Source organism: Melanotaenia boesemani, chromosome 16, assembly GCF_017639745.1.
Source record: "Melanotaenia boesemani isolate fMelBoe1 chromosome 16, fMelBoe1.pri, whole genome shotgun sequence".
Taxonomy (NCBI): domain Eukaryota; kingdom Metazoa; phylum Chordata; class Actinopteri; order Atheriniformes; family Melanotaeniidae; genus Melanotaenia; species Melanotaenia boesemani.
Window position 1 is genome coordinate 11138924 of NC_055697.1, and position 24705 is coordinate 11163628.

The window sequence follows — 24705 nt, forward strand, 5'->3', positions numbered from 1 at the left end:
AACATGCACTCACACAAACACGGCCACGGGTCACCACTTTACGGCAAGCTTTTATCAACCTGGGCCCAACATTGATCTTATTGACTGCCCACAGCTCCTCTTCCTCCAGCGAGTGTTTCTCCCCAGGCTGTCCTAATGGAAGCAGCGTTTTTTTTGTTTTTTTTTTGTTTGTTTTGTTTTTTTAACTAAAGGACCGAGCCGTGCTATATGCAGATCAGGGTCACATATTGTATGTGGGTGGACATGGAGATATGCAGGGTGAAGTAAAACATGTGTCTTGTGGAGACATGACCTCAAATTGAGAGAAATATAGAGCATTAAAATGTCAAAAGTTTGAGCATGCAGTGTGGGATTTGAAAGATTTTAGAAGCATCTCTGGACTGTTTAGTGTCAGGAGGTCAAGAAATGGCCTTTATACAACATCAGTGTTGAAGTTAGCATTTTGCAACCTTTTGCAAATCATCAGCGACATGTGATGAGCTGCTGTGACATGATGAAGAAATTTGTTGACAAAAAGATTTCCTAAGCAGTCAATACTGTCTCTTTCACTGGGCTGTTCTTTTGATCCCATGTGCCCCCCCCCCCCCCCCCCCCCCCCCCCCTCGCTCATGCATACACTATACCGCCCTTCTGCCACTATTTGACCTTATGGCTCACAAAGGATTTCCCTTCAATCATCTAAGCTATGTGTCCTTTAATAAACCCAGCTTTGGCTGGTTCTTGACCTAAACAAATCAAACTTTATTTATAAAGCACCTTTCATGCAAAAAGTAGCACAATGTGCTTTACATAAAAAGAATTTTGGCACATTAAAAACACTTTTACACACCCAATTATATGACATAATTTTAAAAACACACACCTGATCATTATTTTTTTCTCTCACACATGCACACACATGCATGTAAAACAAAACAGGTAAAAAAAAATGTTGATGCCACGGTAAGAAGAAGAGAAGTTTATTTCCACTGTATGTACTTCATGATATGAATAAAAAATCTAAACTTGAGCTGAAATCTCTTTGTGGATGACTTTGCTGTAGCTCCCCGCTGAGCTTTGAGTTTTGTTGTCTGTTGAATCCAGGTCTTTCTCCTTGGCTTTAGTCTGGATTACTGAGTGTTTGCTCAAGGCACTGAAAAGTGTGTGCAGAGCTTTGCTTTTGCCAGTGTTCTAAACACTCACTCCAGCACACACACACACAGGTGTTAATACACGCTTTTCATTGTATAATATAAATTCAAACTCCTGGAAAGACTGAACAAAAGTAGCCTTACTAGAAAGGCTGAGAAAATTTTCAATTTCTCAGAAGACTCAAATATAATTAGTAGATTTCATGGCAATCTGCCCATTAAATTATTATAAATTTACTTTGCAAATTGACATCTGGACCTGAGGGTGTTGCAAAAGGAAAAGATCATCAGGCATAGACAAATTAAAAAGTATTTGCCCTTCAAGGGGCACAGAGCCCATCTCATCTTCTCATTGTAATGCACACTGTGTAGTTGAAGGGTCAAAATTTGTCTGACCTCCTTGAATGTCACCTGGGAGTACCACCAGTTTTTTAAAATGACTCAGAAGTCATTTTTCAGGGATTGTGCACATTAGACAGTAAACTAGATGTGATATCTGTCTGATATGTTCACATAACCTGCTGCTTAACTAATGGATGTACCATCCATGATCTTCTGACCCTGCCTGTTACTCAATTTATAATTTATACGAATTTTATTTTTTATTAACAGCTCACACTAATTAGTAAGTTGATATAATTATCCCGTCCATCAGCTCCCAGGGGAACTGGAGCTTATTCCAGCTGATTTTAATTGAGAGGTAGGGTGCAATCATCAACATCTCAAAACAAACCCCCAAAAATTAAGTTATGCTCAGCATGAGGGCACAAAAACAACCTCCTGCTGGACTTCTATTTAAAGGTAATTACCATGAAATAACTTTGTCCTTGGTTTGAATTTAGCTTGGAAACTAAATCATTTTCTACTAAAAGAATAATAAAAATTGCCAGGTTCTTTTGTCAGCATTATTCATTTCTCCATGTGTGGAGATAATAACTATCACTCCAGAAACATGCCACACTTTTAATCAATGCATCATTAACTTCTTCTTTAATGAAAAATTATTATGAAACAAGACAATGTTTTTATTTTTTATTTTTTAAATAGTTTCTTTACTTTTTAAATCCCAGTGCTGCAGTCATAAGCCCAAGCTCTCAGGTTCTAATCCGAGGGAATCGCTTTTTGCATCTACTCACTGCTCGGTCATCAGCGTCACAGCTTGGCCACCATCAATCTGCAAAGCATTTTCCGTGATAAAGTAAATATATGGGCTCAATAAAAATAAATTGATATTGTCCTGATGTGAAGGCATGCGTTCGATTTATGTGTAAACAAGGCTATAGATTTGTTTAATATCTCTGTATAGTAATAATTTTCCTGTTTTATTCATTTTTGCCAACATTAAACATGGGCCTTATAATGTATGTGACTCAGATCTTTCTTGCCCCACTTTCAGAGCATCAAAACTATTTTGGGGTAGATGACAATCTGGGACCTGTGGCAGTGAGCATCCGCAGGGAAAGGCTGGACGATGGAAGGGAGAAAGACGGCATGCAGTACAACTATCGGATCACTTTCAGGACAAGTCAGGTAACAATGGCCCTTTTTACACAAGATTTTTACACAAGAAATGATCACAAGAGTTTAATTTTTACGGGTGCATGTTTGCAGCACTTAACTCCCTATACTTTGGATTTATGATAGTTATGGTAGCTAAATTCTTTATGACTTGTCACATTTTTTTTTTAACCAGCAAGAACACTTCAGATTTCTCATATTTTATTTGACAAGACATGTTAAGGTCATTTAGCTTAGGGCTCAGTCAAGCAGTAGAAGGAAATCTGCGCCTAGCACCATAACGTGTTCAGTGATTCTGGCCAGTCATGCAAACACTGACCCATCTTTCAGAGTTGGTGTGATCGTCTTCTCTTGCTTATTCCCTCACACATGCTCACACATATGCACTCTCAACATCATTAATCCAAAAAAACTGACTGAGATGCGTAGTCTGAGTGTCCCTGGTGTACTCAAAGCTTTCCTTGATTGATGCTGGTTGGTCTCATTCACTGAATAATTCAGGTGCAACAGATGCGTCAGGCAGGGAAATGTCACTGATATCTAGCACCATTCTTGGTATAAAGCACCACTCCCATGATAGAACAATGTATCTGGGTCATTGTAGCCCTGAACATTGCATGCAGACAGTTTTAGCTTCCCAACAGCTGGAGCCTCTATATGCGTTTACTCTTATCATTTAGTCTCAGTGTCCTCTTTGCCTCTCCGTCCCACTCCCGCTCTTGCTCTCCTTTTTTGACTAAGTCTGTTAACTAATCTGCTTTTCAGAAAGCCTCTCTGTTGGACAGCCATCGACTGTGGACACTTATGTCCACGGGCTGGATGGATGGAAATGGGATTTATGGGTGCAAATGTGTCTCTTTAAAGTTCCAAACAACAACACGGGTTTACAGAGTTTGTTTTACAAGCGCATTAATGGTTTAAAAGTGAAAAACACTTAACATATGATGCTCAGTTAGCTCCTGTTAATTATTTAGGATTTGAGTTTCCAAAGTGGTCCAGAGGCAAAGTAACATACGTACATACTGCACAAATAGGACTGTATATGACTCACTACAGGACGAAGGCTTGACTGAATTAATCTTTATTTATCCGTCTTTCCTCTTAGCTGACAACGCTCCGAGGAGCCATCCTGGAGGATGCCATTCCATCCACAGCAAGACATGGAACAGCCCGCGGCCTGCCGCTTAAGGAAGTGCTTGAATATGTCATCCCTGAGCTGAATATCCAGTGTCTGAGGCTGGCCCTCAACTCTCCCAAAGTTCCAGAGCAACTCCTGAAACTGGATGAGCAAGGCGTGAGTACACCAGTATCATGTTGTACTCAAGATCTTGAGCGCTACTATAGACTTCTGCTGATCAGACTGATTTGTGGCCAAGTGCCTTGATGCTAGGATGAAGTTTTAAAGGAATAGTTGTTCGATGAAGGTTTTTATCATCACTATGCAGAAATGTGAAATCCAGGAAGATGGTGCAGCAGGACAGCAAGTCAAAACCCGCCCATAACGCATTTAATTTTTGCTACTGAACTAGGTTGTTCCATTTAGGTGGAATTAAACAAAGATATGCTGGTTCTGCATCCTAATTAATTAGAAAGCATGATTATAGTGTCTTCTTATCTAACTCAAAATGTCTCATTATTCTTGCAAGGAAGGTCCAGCCATTGCTTATTGCTTCCACATTGATTTTTAGCCAAATCAATACTGTGCACATTTGTTATTTAAGGCGTTTCTGCAACAATATTTGCCATTTACAGCAGCTGTAGAATAAGAAGAACGAAGGATGGTCAGCTAGCAGAAACCTTTAGTATCTATTTTAGGTGATAGTTTCATCTGGTTTTTACCATGCATATATTTTTAATTTGACTTGTTGGATCGCATATAACTGATGTTTACTATACTATATGTGGTATGTTTATTATTTTGTAACACTTTGTAGTGTGCAGACCCCAGGAAGAGTAGCTGCCACCTTAGTGGCAGCTAATGGAGATCTGAATAAAGAATAAAGCTTTAACATATATTTGTGTTGGGCTGTGACGCTGACAATATCTCACTTAATGAAATTAATGAAAAATTCTCTCTGTGTAGCCATTAAAATCTAATATTTGAGTTGTTTGTTTTGCTGTTAGGACTCTAACTGAAGTGACTTGCTTATAACGGCTTACTTTATCGGAGAGAGCAGGTGATTTGGTATTCTCCCTTGAAGTCGGCCGGTGTCATCTTGCATTATCTCTGTTAGAACAGAATTGCTAATAGCGAGAGAGGCTCTCCTCATTCACAGGTGTCTGATAGATTCACTGTGTGATCTCAAGGTTTTTAATTTCTCATCTAATGAAATTGCAAGATGGTGAGGGGAGTGGAAGGATTAGCCAGTGGTGAACTGCTTGTTTTACGATAAGAGAATTGGCTGCTTATTAGTCTAATTACATTCGTTAGCATGCACATATCCTTCCAGCTGACAAGGGAAAGGCTCTTATAATAGAAAGTGTCAACCATGTTCTTCTTTGTGTAATAAGATTTGGTTACACACTTGGAGAAGAGCAATGGAGTGTCCTCTCTGTACAAAGTTTAATGCATTCAAGTTTGCATGCTTAAGTGTCCAGTTGTGGCAAAAAGAAACTTTGTAAGTGCCAATAGGAGATGCTGAAGAGCTCATACATGAGATCAAACACCTGCCATACAACTCTGCAGGCTTTTGCAATAAAAACACTGTCTGCAGTTGTTTTAAAAGGCAGGACTGAAATCTAAACTTACAGTAGGAGGGGAAAAGAAAGCAATAAAATGTAATTGGAAAAAAAACTACTTTCAGAGGTGGAGAGTCCAGGCTAAGTGAGGCTTAAAGCGCTTCCAACTGGTTCTCCTCCTCACAGACCTCAAAACCAAATGTCCAGTGGAGGCTGGTTTTATATATGAACATAAGTATTTTTGTACACTCCTGTTTACATCATTAATGTTATGCTTGCTGTGCAAATGTTTGATACATTAGGCTCCCCTTAATCTGCTTTTTTTTTACCAAGCTGGACTTGGACTGTCTGCCTGATGTGTTTATGCAAGAAAGCTAAACCAGCCAAGCTGGAGCTGCAATATAATAATCGTGCCTGACCTGTTTTATTTATTTATTTAGATATTTTGTCTATATTTTTTTCAAATGTGAAGAAAGCTTTTTTCTCATGTATACACAAACTGTTTAATAGACATTAGGTCATCTTTTGTGCTCGAGCGTGGCTGGGTGTTAAAAGGCCTGTAGTGCTGCAGACAGAAAGCAGAGTTGGTGAGAGTATCCCGGAGTGAGGCGTCATTCACAGTATGTTCATGATCTGAAGTGCAGAAGGAAAAAACCCTGAAAGCGAGGTTGTGGACTCAGCTGTAATGGCCCTGGACGTTAAAAGAGAAGGGAGCATGTGTTATTGTATTTTAGATCGCAATAGATCACAATGACAGAATTGACTGCTTGCAGATGAACTGGAAAAAACATCACAAATCATAATTTTTCACTTTGAAAGTCATTGATATTGAATATGCATCTGTTGCTTACATTTAAGGGCTTAAATCAGAAGAATAGCAAACTGTTCTTTAATGGAAACATAAAATGTAGATACATATACTTGATTAAAAAGTCAAAAGGGAAACCCTTTAGAGGTCCACGAATCACTCCTGAGTGACGCCGTTCAACTCTTGTATAATAAAGTATAACTCCATTGTAAATGATTATTTCCATGAGTTCAGTGAGGTAATCTTCCACCTACTGAGACTGTTGTTGAGGTGGATAAAATAGACTTTTTACACATATAAATGGCCACTCTCCCTGAATTCCTACTTAGCTTAAACATTGTATTCCAACTTCCATCTAGTTCATCCATCCTTCAGTGTATGGGTCAAAGTGGTAAGACTTTAAGTAGGTTATTCCAGACATCCCTCCCTAGTGACACTTCCATTTACTCTTTGGGGATCCTATGACTCTTCCAGGCCAAATGAGACATGTAATCCCTCTAGTATACTTGTTCTACCCCCTAAAACCTCCTTCCAGCTGAGGTTTCTTGGTTGAATCCAGCTTAGCCATTTACATTCAAAATTTCATTTTTATGGCCATGATCTAAATCTCTGACTGTAGGTGTGCATTGGAATGTAGATTGCATGGGGAATCAAAAGTCTCACCTTCCATCTCAGCTTTCTCCACAGCACTGTGGTCTGATACTACGCCTGAGTTGTTGCTGATGTAGCACCAGTCTGCCTGTTCATGTCACGGCCCATTTTCCCCTCGCTTCCTGACAGGATTGAGATACTTAAACTTTTTAGCTTGAGGCAGGTACTGACAACCTGTAGCAGGGAATCCATTGTTTTCCAAAAGAGAGCAATGACCTCAGTGTAAGAGGCACCAAATCTTATCTCTGTCGCTTCACACACTGCTGTAGTGCACCTCAGTGCATACTGGAGCTCATGATCCAAGACGCAAACGAAACACATGCATACTGAATAGTCAGACTCCCAAGCCCCCCTGAGCAATTCAGGGTCAAGTGTAAAGAGCTAATCCACTGCTCCATGGCCTGGTTGGAACCTGCATTGTTCCTCCTGAATATGTGGTTTGACAACCATTTCAAACCCATTTTCCATCACAGTGAAATAAACGAGAAAAGCTATGAAGTGTGATACTCTGACACAGATCTGTCTGAAAGGGTTTTTGAGGACTGTGTTCAGGTTTTACGATCCAGTTATACACAGTTTTGCTGCATCATGAGACTGCAGTTCAAAAAGATATCACGTGGGTGTTGCATGTTGTGTGAGGACTCTACTGTATCCCTCAGGTGCTTCTTGGGGCTCTCCAGAGAAAATCTTGTCCTCATTTCTCTCTCCACTCATTATGTCTACTGCTTGTGCTTTTTGCCTCCACAACGGAGGGTAACTTTGTCTGAGATGACAGTGAAAACTTGATAAAGGTAAAAAAAAAAAAACTTTCCCTTTTATAAAAGGAAGAAGAAAAGAAAAAAATAAATACATATACATATACATATAAGTGTTTGCACTTTCCAAGCAGTGACATTTTACACCAAAGGACAATGTAATTGCCCTAGCCACTGGCCAGCTTGTTAAGAGAAGCAGGAGGTTAAGTGAGCTCATATTATTCTGGATAAAAAATAGATGACCACATCATTGTACATCATGCCATTTCCATTGGGCTTGATGGTATAATAGCTTTCCATCACCACAGGAGCTTCAGAGCAGAGTAGGCTGCCTGATGGAGAAGTCACCATGACAACAGTGTCAGAAGCACACAGAGAACTGATAACCTGTAATGGGGAAAAGGACAGCTCCAATTTGTTTCAGTTTATTGCTCATTCATTCGCTTTTACATTTAGGGGAACCTTTTTCTTCTTGCAAATTGACACATTACCCCTGTATGGTCCAGCTGTAGTTATTAAGCAACAGGTGCCAAACTTAAAGGGCTTTTTTTCCATGCATTTTTTCACCCCTGGTTTAATTTTTTTATTTATTTATTTTTTTCCTAAGCTTACATCAGGTATCTGTAATCCATTAAAGATTCATGTTTGTGAAGAGGGCTCTCACTCTCTGTATGCATGAAGAATCACTCCAGATGTTTTATTTCTTCCTGTCTGTTCAGAGAAACAGTTCATGTCAAACCTGTCATCTCTGTGCAATGAGAACCGCTGAGGTTCAGCTGGCTGTTCTGTTTCTGAATATTCCTCAATGCCAAACAAAGATGCCTGAGTACAGAAAAAGATACACTGCACTACTCAGTCTTCAAATTAGAATTCTATTGCTTCAGCTTCTTTACCAATAAACCAACATTATTAGTCTGTATGTTTCTAATTCACTCCTCTTTTTGCTCTGCAGCTGCTCTTAAGTAGCAGCTAATAGCTTGGCTTGATTTATGCTCTGCTCAGGCATCCTGAGAGTTCACAGCCCTGTTTCACAAAAGGGGATTTCAGCTCTCTCCTTGAACGGTTATGAAGGCCCTCACATTAGCTGTGACATGATGGAAAGTAGGCGCTAGCAGACTCTGAGTGTGTAATGTACAGTATGCATTAATGTGGTGTGTGGTACAGCTCTGCAACAGGAAATGATACTTACTTACTGAGTATCTATGCATGTTCCCCATTCCAGCTAAGCTTCCAGCACAAGGTGGGAGTTCTCTACTGCAAGGCAGGCCAAAGCACAGAAGAGGAGATGTACAACAATGAAAGTGCTGGACCAGCGCTTGATGAGTTCTTGGATCTGCTTGGTCAGAGGGTGCGCCTCAAAGGCTTCACCAAATACAGAGCTCAGCTGGATAACAAGAGTAAGACAAAGCACACACCAAACTAAACTTTCACAAAACTGCAAGCTCACACACCTCCAATCCTGCAGAGTGCAGACACTCTCTCATGTTTCATATTACTTTTTGGCCCTCTAAAACGTTCTTTCTATAAACCTGTGTTTCCCTAATCTGGATTTCTATTTGATTAATCCATCGGATTATATATAAATGCGGGCCTTTTGTAATCAAGCCCAAGACCTTAACTGCCCCGTTGTCTCTTGCAGCTGACTCCACCGGTACACATTCTCTTTACACTACCTACAAGGACTACGAACTGATGTTTCATGTGTCCACGATGCTCCCCTACACGCCCAACAACCGACAGCAGGTAAACCACACTCTTTGTCTCAGCAACAGACCATCATGTTTGCTTTTCTGCGTGGTGACTTGCTACCTAATGGGTAGACAATTCCCTGAGCAGCTTCCTTTTACGATGTCTCCAATCCTGACTGCTGCTAGTCTTCCCCAGAGACTCATTTTGCCACGATAATGACCTATCAGTTAGAGGCAAGAGCATTGCCATGGTGATTGTGCCCCATAGAAGGATTTTAATCAATGCATCCCCTGGGGCTAGACCTGGTGTGGTATTATATGGGCCTCTGTTTCTGTCTGTGTGAACAAGTGGAATTAAATGGATGTAGTAGCTGATGGGCAAGCAATGGCTCAATAAAATAGAAATTACAGAGGTTTGACTTGTCAGTCTCTACAATACTTAAAGTAAATACTGAAAGTGTTTTTTGAGCCCATAAAATAAAACCTGAGGATACAACGCGGCAGAGGCATTAACTCTGAATGTAGTAAAGGAAGTGAAAGTGATGGGTTGGAGCAAAGGATGATGTGCAACAAAACACACCAGAACCCAATTTATCAAGCGCATCTTAAACCTGTGATTGGCAGCTTTAGAGTAAGGGAGGTGCGGGTAGAGAATCTTTCTATTTTCCTCCAATTGTATTTCATGAAGTGGGTAGTTTAATTTAATCCCTTGGTGATAATCTTCCTGCTGGCTCCTCTCATCCCTTCATCCTTTTCAATTCACCTCTACCCTCTAATCCGGCTTTTTTTTTTTTACTCTTTTGACCCTCACTGGCTATCCTGTTCCAGACAGAATAATAAGGTTAAGTATCAACACAATCAAACAACACAAGTTGTATAAATAGGGTTTAGAAGAATATGTCTCCTCCACACCGTAAAAAAAAAAAAAAACTGAACTAGTTTAGATGTTTATATCTTTGTAACCTCAAAAGACTTTTTTATCTGTTTCACTTTTCAGTGACCAAACATGGAGCAACGATTCTTTCAAGCATGTAATACTGTATATATAAATATAGATGAGCAGAAGCATATATATATATATATATATAAACAAACTTACAAAAAAAACCCAGACCTGTTTAAAATGACATACAAACCACACAAAAATAAACTTGGATAATAGTTATTAATTTGTCTGCTAATGAAAACAGAGATTTTAAGTTTAGTTTTGGATGTCGACTGCTTTAATGAACCTCAGGTTAGCAGGCAGTTTATAGGGACATGAACCACAGTGGTAACTGCAATTTTTAAATAAGAGTGCCCTTGTGCAAGTCACTGCATATATAGATTTTGACTCTACACCTTACTTGATTTAATATGGAACAGTATGATAAGAAATGTTATAGCTGATGCTCGTGTGCTATGTTTGAGACATTGTTGTAGAACTGCTGAGTCAGTTTAACTACCCCTCTCACTCTTATCTACTTGGCTGCAAGGACATTTGTTAAAAAAAATTACATGCTCCCATTCCAGCCTTAATCTCGAACAATTTATGCATTTCTCAATCCTGAACTTTCTTACTTTCTTCGCCTTGTCTTGAATTTCATTCGACATCTCCTTCTTTTTTTTTATAGTTATTAAGGAAGAGACATATTGGCAACGACATCGTCACCATAGTATTCCAGGAGCCCGGGGCCCTTCCTTTCACTCCAAAACACATCCGCTCTCATTTCCAACATGTGTTTGTCATCGTCAAAGTCCACAACCCCTGCACTGATAACGTCTGCTACAGGTAAATGGAACAAGCTTGCACCTCGCCTGCAAGGCTCACTCAAGCCTATGTACTTAGTTTAGTGAAGAAAAGAAGTAAAGAAGAAAAGGAAAGGAGCACTGTACTGAGTCAAACCCTGCAATAAGAAGCAAGCTATTGTTCTCCTGACAATAAGGGGGAGTGTGTTTTATCATATGATGTGCTTTGCGTTAATGTCTTCATTTCAAATGGCTCCACATGAACTTTTAACTCTGCATTTAAAAAAGTAATAATGAAAGCTTGCTGGGTTCCTTGTGTGGTTTCTGTCATGGCTTCATAGTAATATGCAAGAATCATGGGACTCTTTATCTTTCCAGTGATGATACAGTTATTAACTTCAGAGACACCTTGAAATTATGACTTACAGCTCTGTCCTCAAGTGCTTAAATCAAAACGGCTCTTGCTAATAACATAGCATTTGTTGAACAGAGCAAGATTAGTCTGAGCTCCTCCCTGTCTCATCAGAAGTCATTTTCGTGAAAGCTGTATAATTTAACACATAAATGGCTGATTATCATACAGTTCAATACTTATTCACTACTTTTAGCTTTTTAAGCTGTCATCCTGTATTGATGTATTGATATATTGATCCTCTCCCTTTTCCCCCTCAGTGTGGCTGTATCCAGATCTAAAGACGTGCCTCCGTTTGGCCCCCCTATTCCCAAGTCTGTAACTTTCCCAAAGTCAGCAGTTTTCAGGGACTTCCTGCTCGCCAAGGTCATCAACGGGGAGAACGCCGCTCACAAGTCAGAGAAGTTCCGAGCCATGGCGACTCGCACGCGGCAGGAGTATCTAAAGGACCTAGCTGAGAACTTTGTTAGCACAGCGACGATAGACTCAGCTGTGAAATTCAGCTTCATCACCCTTGGGGCCAAGAAGAAAGAGAAAGTTAAACCCAGAAAGGACGCACATCTGTTAAGTGTGGGAGCCATCACCTGGAGTGTCTGTGCCCGGGACTTTGGCCAGTCAATGGACGTGGACTGCTTGCTTGGCATTTCCAATGAGTTCATCGTGCTCATTGAGGAGGAGTCAAAAAACGTGGTGTTCAACTGCTCGTGTCGTGATGTCATCGGATGGACCTCAGGGATTATGAGCATTAAGATTTTCTATGAGCGCGGGGAGTGTATCATGCTGTCTGCCCACGACAGCTGCGGAGAAGATATCCGGGAGATGGTGCAAAGACTAGAGGTAAGACCCTTAAAGACTCATCTGTAACAATAATAATCCCAGTCATCCTAGAGGTCTTAATGACTGCTGGATAAGACAATAGTTGTAACAGACCTTATATTGCAGCGGCTAATCCCTTGTCTTCAGGATAAGTCTCAAAGCATAACATAAAGACATCTCTGAGAAAAAAAAAGCTCCATTTTAAAACATTGCAAGTAAATCATTTTGCATGTGCATTTGATCCTTTGTTTTTTTCTCTCTCTCTCTCTTTCTCTCTCTCTCTCTCTCTCTCTCTCTCTCTCTCTCTCTATATATATATATATATATATATATATATATATATATATATATATATATATATATATATATATATATATATATATATATATATATATATATATATATATATAGAGAGAGAGAGAGAGAGAGAGAGAGAGAGAGAGAGAGAGAGAGAGAGAGAGAGAGAGAGAGAGAGAGAGAGAGAGAGAGAGAGAGAGAGAGAGAGAGAGACTGCAACAAATCCAAGTGAAGAGTAGCACATGAGCACAGGAAACCGAGTGATCCAGGACAAATCACAGAGACGCTTTGAAAACATTTAAACACACAGTTTGTTGTATTTGACTGTTTTTCTGTACTGTGTCAATTCTGCTGCTTTTGAAAATGACAAGAGCGTTTGCTTTGGTCTCTTTGCTCTGCATTGCTATGGTGACACAGTGGTTGGCATGGTAGTCACATTTAAATACCTATTAGACAGCGTACACTAGACTTTCTCTCATTTAAACATGAAGAAGTAGTCTGTCATCAGAATAGTTCTGTAAATCTCTGATTTACTCTCCAGCTTCATGGCATATGATGAGAAATGACTGCCTTTACTTTCTGCGGTTTTCCTTTGTAATAATTGTGGTCTCTCTGTGGTGAAACTGTGCATTTTCCAAATATTGCTCTTGCCATTGTAGCTCACCACAGAGCTTGTTGCTTTATTTTCATTGTTAGTTGAGTAGAATTGCTTCTTGTTAAACCCAGGTCTGTCCCATCAAGTGTCACATGCTGCAACTCTAAACCGAGCTTCTGCTGGTTCAACGTTGTAAGAAAACTGGTCCTTTAACATCAGGCTCATCAGACTTCAGAGAGGGTTAAAGAATTCCTGTTTATAACTTATTTTGGTTGGTTGCTCAGAATCCTCAGAGGTGTACAGTCTGCTGTTCAGTTCAGAAGTCGATGAGGATAAAGCATTATGAGATACTGCACCATTTTCATCAAAAAGAAACTAAAGCCGCAATCATCCTCTGCAGCAGACGGCTCATTTAATGGAATGAAAGATTAGCGTTGATGTGATTTTCTTTTTTTTTTCCCCCTACCATTGTTGAATTGGAGCATATCTGGGTGCAGGTGTAGGGGGAGGCAGTTTAAACAGGACACCAACCCAGTTTTTATGGGGAGATGTGGTAACAAAAAGATTTTTGGGTCTCATGGACTAAGAATAGAGGACACTTGGCCTCAATTTACTGCACATCCCACACAGACCTCTCATTTCCATATTTATATTTTTAATAATATATTTTTCTTAAGTTAAACTCTAAACTTTTTAATAACTTCATGTTACTAAAAAAGGGACTTCTGCCTTTCTAGCAAGGATGCAAACTTTGTGTGTGATTATTTGTGCTCCTTGAATTGCTTCATTGTGTTTGTTTTTTTTTCTATTCTAGACTCTATGACTTGATTACTGGCACTCTATTCAGACAAACTATTGTCTATTTCACTAATGTGGTGGTAAAATTTGAAAATCTAAACTATTATTTCCAGCTCATATGATCTCCTCCCTTAAAGTTCCTTTTTGGCATCCTTGTCAAGAGTCTCAACATTTCCACCAAACTCCCAAAAGAAAAATCAGTGATTCAGCCAACAACATGGGGGCAACGGCCCATTCCTTAATTAAAACCTTAACTTCAGTCATAATCTTCAAAGGATCTCAAAAGATGGAGATAATTTTATTTTCACCTTTTGCAATGAACTTGCAAGCTCAGAGAGGCTTTTAAATGAAAACAAGAACAAGTAAACATGCTTAAATGTACTGCATATCTCAACCATGTCCAAAATAGAGGAAGAAATCTTCACAAGACTCTAAAGTAGTTTTTTCCCTAATTAATCTTGACAGCACAGCGATGCCATTTAGTGTCAGCTCAACTCTTCATAGAAAAGGATGAAGCATTATATATTGGCATTAGTGATAAGTCAAAAGACATCACTTCCTTAGTTGTTATGCTAATCTCCCCTCACGTTTACTTCCCACTGGAGCTGTGTGGAAGATTTTGCAATAGAAGCTCTGAGTAAGTTTAAGACGAGGAAAAAAAAAACAAAAACAAAGCAGACACTGGAGCAGCAGCAGTTGGCACATTTGGGTATGAGCTGACGGTGCAGACTACGTCCCAAAGGTGTCTGTAAATGTCTCAGAGGTCGACTCGAATCATGTTTCACTGGGAGGATTTACAGGCTGCCTGACTTGTGATGTAATGCGAACCAGAGCGAACAGATTGCCCACTATAACACACAGTGGAGCCCAGTGTGAGAGCACAACTAAAAGCTTTGTGGAAACGTCCTGCCCTCCAGGGTGCTGCAGAGCTTGGTGGCCACATGTTCACCTTTTATTAGACAAGTCCTCCTGGCGTGGTAGCCGATATACGCTGTTTTGTTTTGTTTCCTGAACAAAGTTGGCAGCTTCTGTTGTGTGTGTCCCTTTATGTGCTTTACGCGTCAGTGCAGCTACCAATGAAAGCAATTAAGAGTCTAGGTTTAAGTGACTGAGGAGGTGGAAGAAGCTAAATTCTTAACAAAACTAAATAAGGTAATTTTTGTTTTTTTATGTTAAAAAAGAAACAACTACGAGTAAAATAAGATTCTATCAAAGAGCGCAGTAATTGGTATTTACACTATTTTGAGGCCATGTGTCACATGCATGTCTTCCTAGATCTTGCCTCATTTGACAAAAGCATCCTTTATCACATTAGAAGCTGCTGTCATAAATTTAGACATTAATAAATATTAGAAACAGAAATATGCAGCCCAGGGGAAGAGGGTGGCATTTGATCGACCCATCCAGATGGATTCTTCTGGTTTTGAAGACCAGTGGAGTGTAAAGGTTTTGTCATACTTCTGAAATATGCTCCTGCAGATGGTGTCATCACTGTCAGAGCTAGGTCTGTCAGACCATCTCAGTGGGGATCAGAGCCAATGTTACATGACAACACGTTTCACTTTGATGATGTTTGTTTGTCTTTGGCACTGTCATAGTTGTATGTCACCAGCCATTAGTGACAATTTAGTTTGGCATAGAAACACTTTGATCAGATGGACACACATTTATATGCTCACACTGCTTGTCAAAATATCTTTTAATATCCTCAGGATCTCGCATATCCTGCCGAGAACTTCAGCACATTACTCTCAAAGTTTACTGCAGAATAGTTGTTTAGTTTGCATCATTGAGCTTCTCTACAGGTTTTTGACTGTGGATGAGTTGGGGGTTTGTCTTACTACAAAGATGTTATAGTAGTCTTGGGTTTCTTCTGACACATCAGGGATTTCTATACGGTGAGGTCTGAGGGAGTGTTTGCAATCTATATTCTGTGTTAATGTGTCACTGCAGCCAACTGCCACTCTAAAGCAAATGGATGCAGTCACCCCTAACTGAACCAAAACTAATCTGATGGTTGATTACAGCTCATTGGGTTCTGTGAAAGTTCTTTGTTTGTTTTTGGTTTTTGTTTGTTTTTGTTTTTATTTCCTCAAGTCAGTTGTTACAAAGGTATTTGCAGGAAAATGTATGAGACTGCCATGCGTTTGCACAGCAGATGTCTAAGCTAGGTCTTTAAATTCCACCAGCACACAATTCCTCTTCTCTCTTGATGCTCTAGCTATAAATACATATTTCATTTTTCAGAATAATCCAGCCCAAGAAAGCAGGTTGCCTGAACTTTGTCTGACCTTAAATGCATTAAAGCAAAGGTTAATTCTAGGCCACCTCTGAGAAAAGTGAACAACTTAACTCACACGCAAGTGCATGATTGAACAATAACCAACTTTAAGTCATTCAGGCGTGAAGTAAGACTTAGATTATCCATGAACAAAAAAAAAAGTGTCAAGTCTCTGACTACAATCTACAAAATTACAGTAAATTTTAATATTAAACTAAATTACATAATGTGTTTGTTTTGAAATATGTTCCAGAGCTCTTACTAGACATGAACTCATAGACTCAGCTTCTTGGAGTAATGGATGTCTCAGAGGCTAATTAGGTTTTCATTCTAGCAGCATGTACCACTGTAGCATCCAGAGAGATACTGTCGTTTCTGTCCACAGAGACGTGTGTATTTTTGTGTAGTGCATGATGTTTTTTAAGCCGACTCTCGGCAGCCCTTTTGCTCAGTAAGCTCCCTAATGGTTTCTCTTATTAACTGGACTTTAAAAGGTTCTTTAAATTAGTCAATCAAACATACTTTAGCACTTAGGGCAGAGTTTTTACTTTAATTCTGATGCACCATAAGTTATTTGTTATGCATGAATTTTTTACATGTAGAATATCATGGGACTCTAGACTACTTTCAATATGTCATACGCACCCCTCCCAGTCCAATGCCTGGTTCAGTGCAGCCACAAGAAACTTGATGTACCTTTTGTTTTAGGTGGCAAATGCATCTTTTTTTATTCTGATTCCAGATCGCCACGAGAGGTTGTGAAACAACAGAGATTACCCTGCGCAGGAACAGCCTTGGGCAGCTCGGCTTTCATGTCAACTTTGAAGGCATCGTGGCCGATGTCGAGCCCTTTGGCTTTGCCTGGAAGGCAGGGCTAAGACAGGGCAGCCGGCTGGTGGAGATCTGCAAGGTGGCTGTCGCCACTCTTACTCACGAGCAGATGATTGACCTGCTGCGCACATCTGTTACAGTCAAAGTGGTTATAATCCAGCCTCATGAAGACGGAACACCTCGAAGGTAAAAGTCTCACTTAGTTTTATCATTTCTAAAACATCTCAGACAGAAGAGACTAACAAAACATGCAGAGTCTTTCTTTCGCTTTAGAATTACACTGTGCGAAGTGAAAAAGAAGCAGAAGCCCCTTTAAAAAATAAAAAAGTAGTTCCTCGTAGTTTTAGCTGGAAAAACCAGCCTGACATTTGTTCTCATGTTTAAGGTGATTAGCGTAAAGAAATGCTTACAGTACATCCTGCTTGTTGACGTTGTTCCTATCTGATTTCTCTTGAGAGGGAAGTGTCTTCGTGAGAGAAAGCTTCAGCAGAACTGTTAGTCACAGACGTGGACAGTCAGCGTTTCTCACTAATGATAATGAGATGAGCTTTTTGATTAATGGCTCATCTCTTGTTGCCATTGTTTCACAGCTCACATTTGTGGATTGCTTTTTTTCCCCCCTAACCTTGTGTAGTGTTTATTCAGCAATTTAAATAAGAGTATTTTGCCTTTTTAGGGACACAGACCCATGGGGATAGTTCATTGCTCCTGTACCAAAAAGAAAGAAGGATATTTCAAACGAATCTTTGTGATTAGAGGAAATGAGGGCCTGTGTAAAATGCATGTTCTGAAAGCACATCTGCTTGTTTTGTCTGAGAGAGACAATGCTGTGAAATCGCATCCGCCACTCTTTCACATTCACATTTTTCGACATCTTTGTTTTACTTCTGCTTCAGCCTGACAGATTTGCATGCCAGAAAATGCTGGTTCCACTTCGCCATAGAAATCCACAGCAGAGTAGCTTCAGAACGTGCACAAACAAACGCTTGATGTAAACCCACAGTTAATGCAGATGTACTAAGCTAATAATTACATTTAAAAAAACTGGCATATTTTTGTGCTTTTCTGAAATCGTCAACTGGAGCTTTTAAACGTAAAATTGACTTTAAATGATGGAGTCATTTTTAGTTTATTGCTAAATATTCTGAATGGACATAAGCTTAACCAGTTTTATGTGTGTCTTTGTTATCATGTCAAAGAGTTCATTGTAAGCATGTGTTCATCTGTCAACTTCATGCGCTCCCCTGGCAACAAAGAGGTAACATCTTTGCTCTTGCAGATGGTAGGCTAACATGCCTTGTCTATGAATCTCACAGAACAGCCTCACTGGCAGAACCGGCATCTAATCCTCTTACCACAACCAGCAATGATACACGATGATACAATCGTAATTGCAGTTTGGGGAAGGAGAAAACAGACAAAACAAATATCATCCAAAACCAGTTTAGTGTCCACAAATGACTGTCCAGCTCCCTGGAAGCTGTGGTTACAGGATAGAGGGTTTGGTAAAGGTAAAAGTACAAGCTTTCTGTGCCAGTTGAAGACAACTGGCTTGGTTTGACCTACACCTCTGATAGATAGTGTGGATGCGCATTAGAGAATGAGTTCACACCTAAAAGTATACAGTGTATATGACGATTTATGTCTGCAATGAGTGGTATGATGCGCAATAGACTGACCCACATATTACTTTTACTTAGGCAGAGACATCTGGCAGATTAGGAGGTATTATCAAGACCAAACTGGTCTTGCTTTGAGATTTCTTTATCTCACTTTTTCACAATCATCTCATGAGAACCGCAGTACTCCATCATGGGATCTGTGAATTTCCTCTATAGACTCTAAATAAATCAAGAGGTGAAAGGTCAGGGGAAGAATCTCGAGTGCCCTCCAGTCTTTTTGCTGCTGCTGCGTCTTTGAGTTGCTATAGTGGTGCAGTCAACAATAAGTGCTCCAGTTTCTCCTCTGTTATCTCAAAGGAAAGGAATTCATCTGGGCCCTGAAGGCCGCAGTCAGTCCCCTGAGGCCAGAGAGACGGGGGGTTAGTCAGGCAACAATGGACAAGATTCTCATAACCTCCAGACAAAGTACCCTGGCTCCACGCCGCTACCATGACAGGGGAACGTGTTTTCATAAGCTCATGCAGGAGCTTCCTTTTTTTATTTTTTTTTAATCTTTTTGACCCTCAGCATATTGTTAAAGCCTCCTAATTTAGTGATTCCTCCACTTTCATTGGAGACCGATGTGGCTGAGATCATGTTAGTTGAAATTTTTAGATGGAAAAACAAGTTCCCTGTTTAGCTCTCTATGCTGGCAAGCCTCCCAAAGCCGTTAATGCCCTAAACAGTTTTGCCACGCTCAGTCTTCAGCCAGAAGAGATATGGCTCTAATATTAGTCTTACCTTGCACCGTATTTATTTAAACTGGGAGCAGGATGTGGTTTTAGCTTGGTGCAGTACCAGAGGCTTTCCCATCATCACTCTGAAAAGCTTTAAACAAGTTCAGCATGTTAGCCTCGGAATCAAGCTAATGAGAAAAAGATGACAAAATTTAGCTCTTTGAAACAGGGATGCGATGTACAGAACATGGCAGAGATTGTATGTTTTGGTATGTGGTCATTAGAGATGTAAGTATAAACAAAATGATCACTGCAATATGGACTGAAATGGATTATTATTACAAGACACACACGCACACACACACACACAGTAACAAACATAGGCAATCACAGCATGGACAGGATTTTGACTCTCCTTGGAAGCGTTCTCAGTGTCCCAGCCTGTTTTTTATTAACATGTTGTGTATTTTACATTTCATTCATATAGATTGATGTTTGACATGGTGGGTAACCTGAATTTTAATTGCATTCAACCTGCACCAGAACCCTACTGATAATGAGAATTGCCAGTGACATTGAAGTGGTCGTTTGTGACCTTTCTTTTGAAGTGTCATCAGACTTGTCATTGCGGATTTTCCTCTGGACTGAAGTAAAGCCGGATTTCTCACTTCCCATGCCAACACCCTGCTAAAGATGATGCTGGTAAACCAAAACCCAGAGAACCTGCATCGCATATTGCTCTGGTTAATCCCCCCACATCCTTCACAGAAACAGTTTTTTCCCCTACAGATTAATTTGCAAAGACATCATGGACAACTGTTCTCTTTTTTCCTTTGTTTGTTTCTTTTTTTTTTTTTTTTGAACTGCACTTTTCGTGAGGCCTTGTTTAATGAATTCATTGTAAGTGGTCTTACAGTGGCTGGTCTAGGTTCTGACCTCTGTGACATGGACTCTGACTGTGAGATGGATTAGCTTGTGTCTAAGTCACTTGCTTGTCACTGGAGTGACAGATCTCTGACGAAGGTCCAAGTGCCTGTTGTCATGCTCAGATATAATTGGGAAAGGATCCAGTTGGTGGGGGGACCTATTATGTCAGCCTCAGCAGCCCGTCTTTCTTTTTTTAAAATGCCATTCCTTGTCGTAGTTGACTTTGCTCTACCAGCTTATGTTGACCACTGTGTCGCAGCAGTTCTTGCTGGACTCAAGAGGAAACAGACTGTATTATTTCTCACCAGTCTCTTGCTTCCTCCACTCCTTATGGCTGGCTGGGTATGTCTAACACCATCTCGTCCACCACTAGCCTCCAGCTTGACTTTAACTGTTGACCAAACAGCCATTTCCTGCTGCTTCGCTATGATTTATACACTGAGAGGGAGAGCCCCCTATACATTACAAACACACACATTCCTCTGACATCAGGTCAGCACAAATAATATTGCTGCTTCTAGCTGAGCTTGTAGTGCTGCTGATAGAGAATATGAAGTGCATCAGAGAAATTCATCCTGTCACTTCCTGGTCCTTCTGGTGCAAAAAGCACAGCAAGATACAGCGACTGAGACCTTTGCTGTTGACAAGCTGTTACCTAGGCTTAGCCTTTGCAGAAAGTAATGACGTGTGGCAACCAAGCTTGACCACACACACACAGTTAATCAAAGTAATGAGTGGATTAGCAGCCTTGTTTGGAAACAATTGACCAGCAGTCTAGAGGATTAAACACCCTTGTTAGCATCCTCAACAAAAAGTGAATGAATGACCTCAGGTGACATAATGAAAGTAATAGGATAAGCAGTGTACCGGTTGAATCATCACTCTCTGTACACAAACAGCAGCTCAATCCTATAAATTATATTCCTTTTTCCATTGTAGACATCTCTGATCTCCAGGTGCTGTAATCACGCTCACTGTTCTGTCCATCAAACCAGATGATTCATGCAACAAACTCATTACACAGGCAATAACGATTGTAAACCGCAGGAAGCAGAGGATATGGTCTTTTTGTCATTGATAAGGCCAGCTCAGCTATGACTGACCAGATGTGAGATATGCCGGAGGGGGAAGTGAAGGATAATCTTCTAGTTGAATCCTACAACATCCATAGCTTCGGTGGGAGGGTATAAACAGACCAGCCACCTATGGCCTAGTTTGATGAAAGAGTCCCCCTGAGAGGGATTACTCGCCCCCTTCGCCACAGCCTTTACAATCAAACAGACCACCCTCCTCAAGCCCCACTGTGTGTACATGTATGACCACAGCAAAGTATACAGAGCTTTCCATCCTCCAGTGGATCCTGGAAAATGGACTTTGGAGGGGGAGGGCAGTGTAATCATTAGGGTCATGCTTGAGATAGTTTTGGAGAGCTAGCAGAGTGCGCAGGCTGTTTAACCTGGACCCACCACCCAGTTACTCCCCCTGCTCTCTCAAGCATACACACCATGCCTCTGCCCAGCCCCAAAGATTAATGTTGCATGAAATGGCAACGCAGGCCTTGTCCTTTGCAAAGATCTTCAGTGTTGGTAGCAGTAATAGGACAGAGATTGAGGGACGAAAAGCCTCCTGTATGGAGCCACTCAGGGGAGACTTGTATCTGCTGGAGTGCTTGAGATTTTCAGCCGTTATCGAAATATTCTAAACGCTTTGCTCTTTTTCTTAGTATCTTTGGTATGCCCATAAGGCCTCTATTTGCACAGCGTTTACCCATCTTTGACATTTATTATTGTTAGCATGCAGGCATGTGTGTTACCACACACTCCATGTCTGCTTCCGGCTAAATGCTTCTGACATCAGATGAGTGTTTTCCTGGAGGGGTAATACCACAAAATACGAGCAATTAATTTCATTTGATTGTATAAAAATAATTATAAAGTAAAATGCAAAAATATTATATTCAGTTACAAAAATTACATGATGTTATAATATGGATTTATTATTATCTAACAAAATCGTATTATAGTGAATGGAAAAAAAGCGTTTAAGATTTACCTGTTCTTTGCATTATTGATAGAAATTGTAATTTTTGCATTAAATATTTATAAAGTCACACTGCTCTGGTCATAAGCACGAAATACTCTGATGTTGTTTAATAATGGATTATATCATGTCAAAATGCTTTGGTCCATGATTAAGCTACAGGCTTTCTTTACACTAAGGATTTTTCTCAGGTTAGGGGCCAATATGACATATTTAATCTTGTCTTAACGTATACTACCCAAGAAACTCACTGACCTTTAACCTTTGCTTTCTCCTTCTCAGAGGCTGCTCTGAGCTTTACCGAATACCAATGGTAGAGTACAAGGTCGACAGCGAGGGTACGCCCTGCGAGTACAAGACGCCCTTCAGGAGAAACACCACCTGGCACAGAGTGCCCACAGCTGCTGGAGCCCCTCTGTCCCGAAGTTCGCCCACTCAGGTTCCCGATCGCCTGCAGTGCCAGCAGATCCTCCAGCAGCACCAGGCAGCTATTCCACGAAGCACCTCGTTTGATAGGAAGCTCCCAGATGGTTCCAGGTAATTTCTTCTGTATAGACTGGTACATGTTATTGGCTAAACGAAACTCTGGAAATGTGCTGGTAAAGATATTGACTCCTGATTACATGATTAGGAACAGGAAAAATTTGCTGTATGAAAAATGATGCTAGACCACCAAAAACTATTTACATTATAAACATGGTTTATTTGACTCACATGTTTGATTTGCATAAATAAATAATCAAGAGAGCTGAACTAATTCCACAGAAGATTTTGAGCACAGTACAAACTATCTCTACATTTGCCAGACAGCACTTTCCAGTAAGTCTTTTTATTGCTTCACCATTGTACAGAAATGCAGTCATATGCAGTTACATAATAAATATGAATTTAAAGCGCAGCCTTTAAAATGCAGTACACTTTTTGCAGCTGAAGAGTGCCCGTGAATAAAATCTGCATCTTTGTGGAAAATCTTTTGCAGGTATTGAATCTGGTCTGGATCTAACTGACTTTAACCAAAGTCTTAATTTCCTCCTTTTTGAGGTCATTTTTTTGTCTGGTCATTACTACGGCTGTGTTCAGTTGCTGTTATTTTGTGGTTCTTTCTGGTTTTAGTTGTGTTTTCAGGAAGTGAAACACAGAATAATTGGGTTGTGATCAGGCAACTGAATCATCCATTTCAGAGAAGTCCATTTCTTTATCTCCAAAAACTTCTAGGTTGCCTTTGCTTTTGTATCCATCGGTAATCTGAACCTTAGTTCAACCTTGCTGCTTGTCTGACTACACTTCAGAGCTCCCTGGCTTCTCATGTCCTCTTATCAATAACACTCGTGACTCAGTGCCTTTATAAGCAACGCATGTCCATGCCAGTACACTATCCCAGTATGTTTTAATGATGAGGTATGCGTTGGATAATGAGCCTTCTCCAAACCATTTTCTTCATACCATTCTGGTTTAGTCTAAGTGGTGCTGCTCCAGAACTGGTTCAGCTATTTAAGATGTGTTTTTTTTTTTTTGGTCCTTTTATTCTTTGGGCTCATGAATGGTTTGAACATTGTTGTGCACATTGTTGTGAATATCTTTTGTTAAGCGTTCACTTGGCTGGATGTTGTGAAGAGGCTCTTTTATCCACCACTGTTGGTGTCTGTAGGACATCCGGGCCTCTTTACGATTTGTTGATTTGGCCGCCTCTAATGTTCCAGCAAACACTCTGATGGATTTGTTCTGTTTTTGCAGCCTAAGAATGGCCTGTTTCACTTCAACAGAGCGCTCCTTTGACTGCATGCTGTGGGTTCACAGCAGCAGATTCCCAAATGAAATTCCAAAATTCCAGACCTTTTGACCAAATAAGGAATAGCTCACACCTGTTCAAGAGATAGCTTTTGAGTGGAATGTCCTGAGTCCCCTTTCCGTGTAAATAAACTCAAATTACATCTGGATCTCTGCACATTAAGCCTTTATTTATGTTTTAACCTTAACACTGTGCCTATTTTTAGGCCTCTTCTCAAAAATTGAATCCCCACAATAAAATAATTATATATATACAACCACAAGGTCTGTTTACCTTTGGAGTCATAGTCAAGGGAACAGCAATGAGATTTGGTAATATGTGTAAATATGAGTGTATGTGTTTCTGGTAAATAAAAAATAAACATGACACAGCACAAATGAGAAAAGTTTCAGGCCTAAAAAAAAAAAAATATCTTTTCAGGATAAATATGAATATCCCTTTGGAACGATGCAGCTGTAGCTCTAAAACTCAATCAAATCACAATCCAATATGTGAACATTATTTCTGCAAAGACCAGCTCTCATAAAGTAAAGCAGAACAAAATTAGAGAGCTTTTAGTAGCGATAGTTCAGGCGAGGTCTCCAAATGGCCATTTTGGCACAGTTAGGCACCATCTGTTCTCAA

At 40.1% G+C, this 24705-nt stretch overlaps 1 protein-coding gene across 5 annotated transcripts in view; it reads left to right on the plus strand.

Annotated features, from left to right (window-relative positions):
• Positions 1-24705, plus strand: part of LOC121655484 (signal-induced proliferation-associated 1-like protein 2) — a 78348-nt gene that overhangs the window by 29562 nt on the left and 24081 nt on the right. For all 5 annotated transcript variants that reach the window (XM_042010166.1, XM_042010169.1, XM_042010168.1 and 2 more), the window contains exons 3-10: positions 2527-2660; positions 3754-3942; positions 8764-8938; positions 9181-9284; positions 10843-11000; positions 11630-12206; positions 16899-17173; positions 22575-22829. In XM_042010166.1, the coding sequence (XP_041866100.1) occupies positions 2527-2660; positions 3754-3942; positions 8764-8938; positions 9181-9284; positions 10843-11000; positions 11630-12206; positions 16899-17173; positions 22575-22829 (1867 nt within the window). The remainder of the gene's footprint in view (positions 1-2526; positions 2661-3753; positions 3943-8763; positions 8939-9180; positions 9285-10842; positions 11001-11629; positions 12207-16898; positions 17174-22574; positions 22830-24705) is intronic.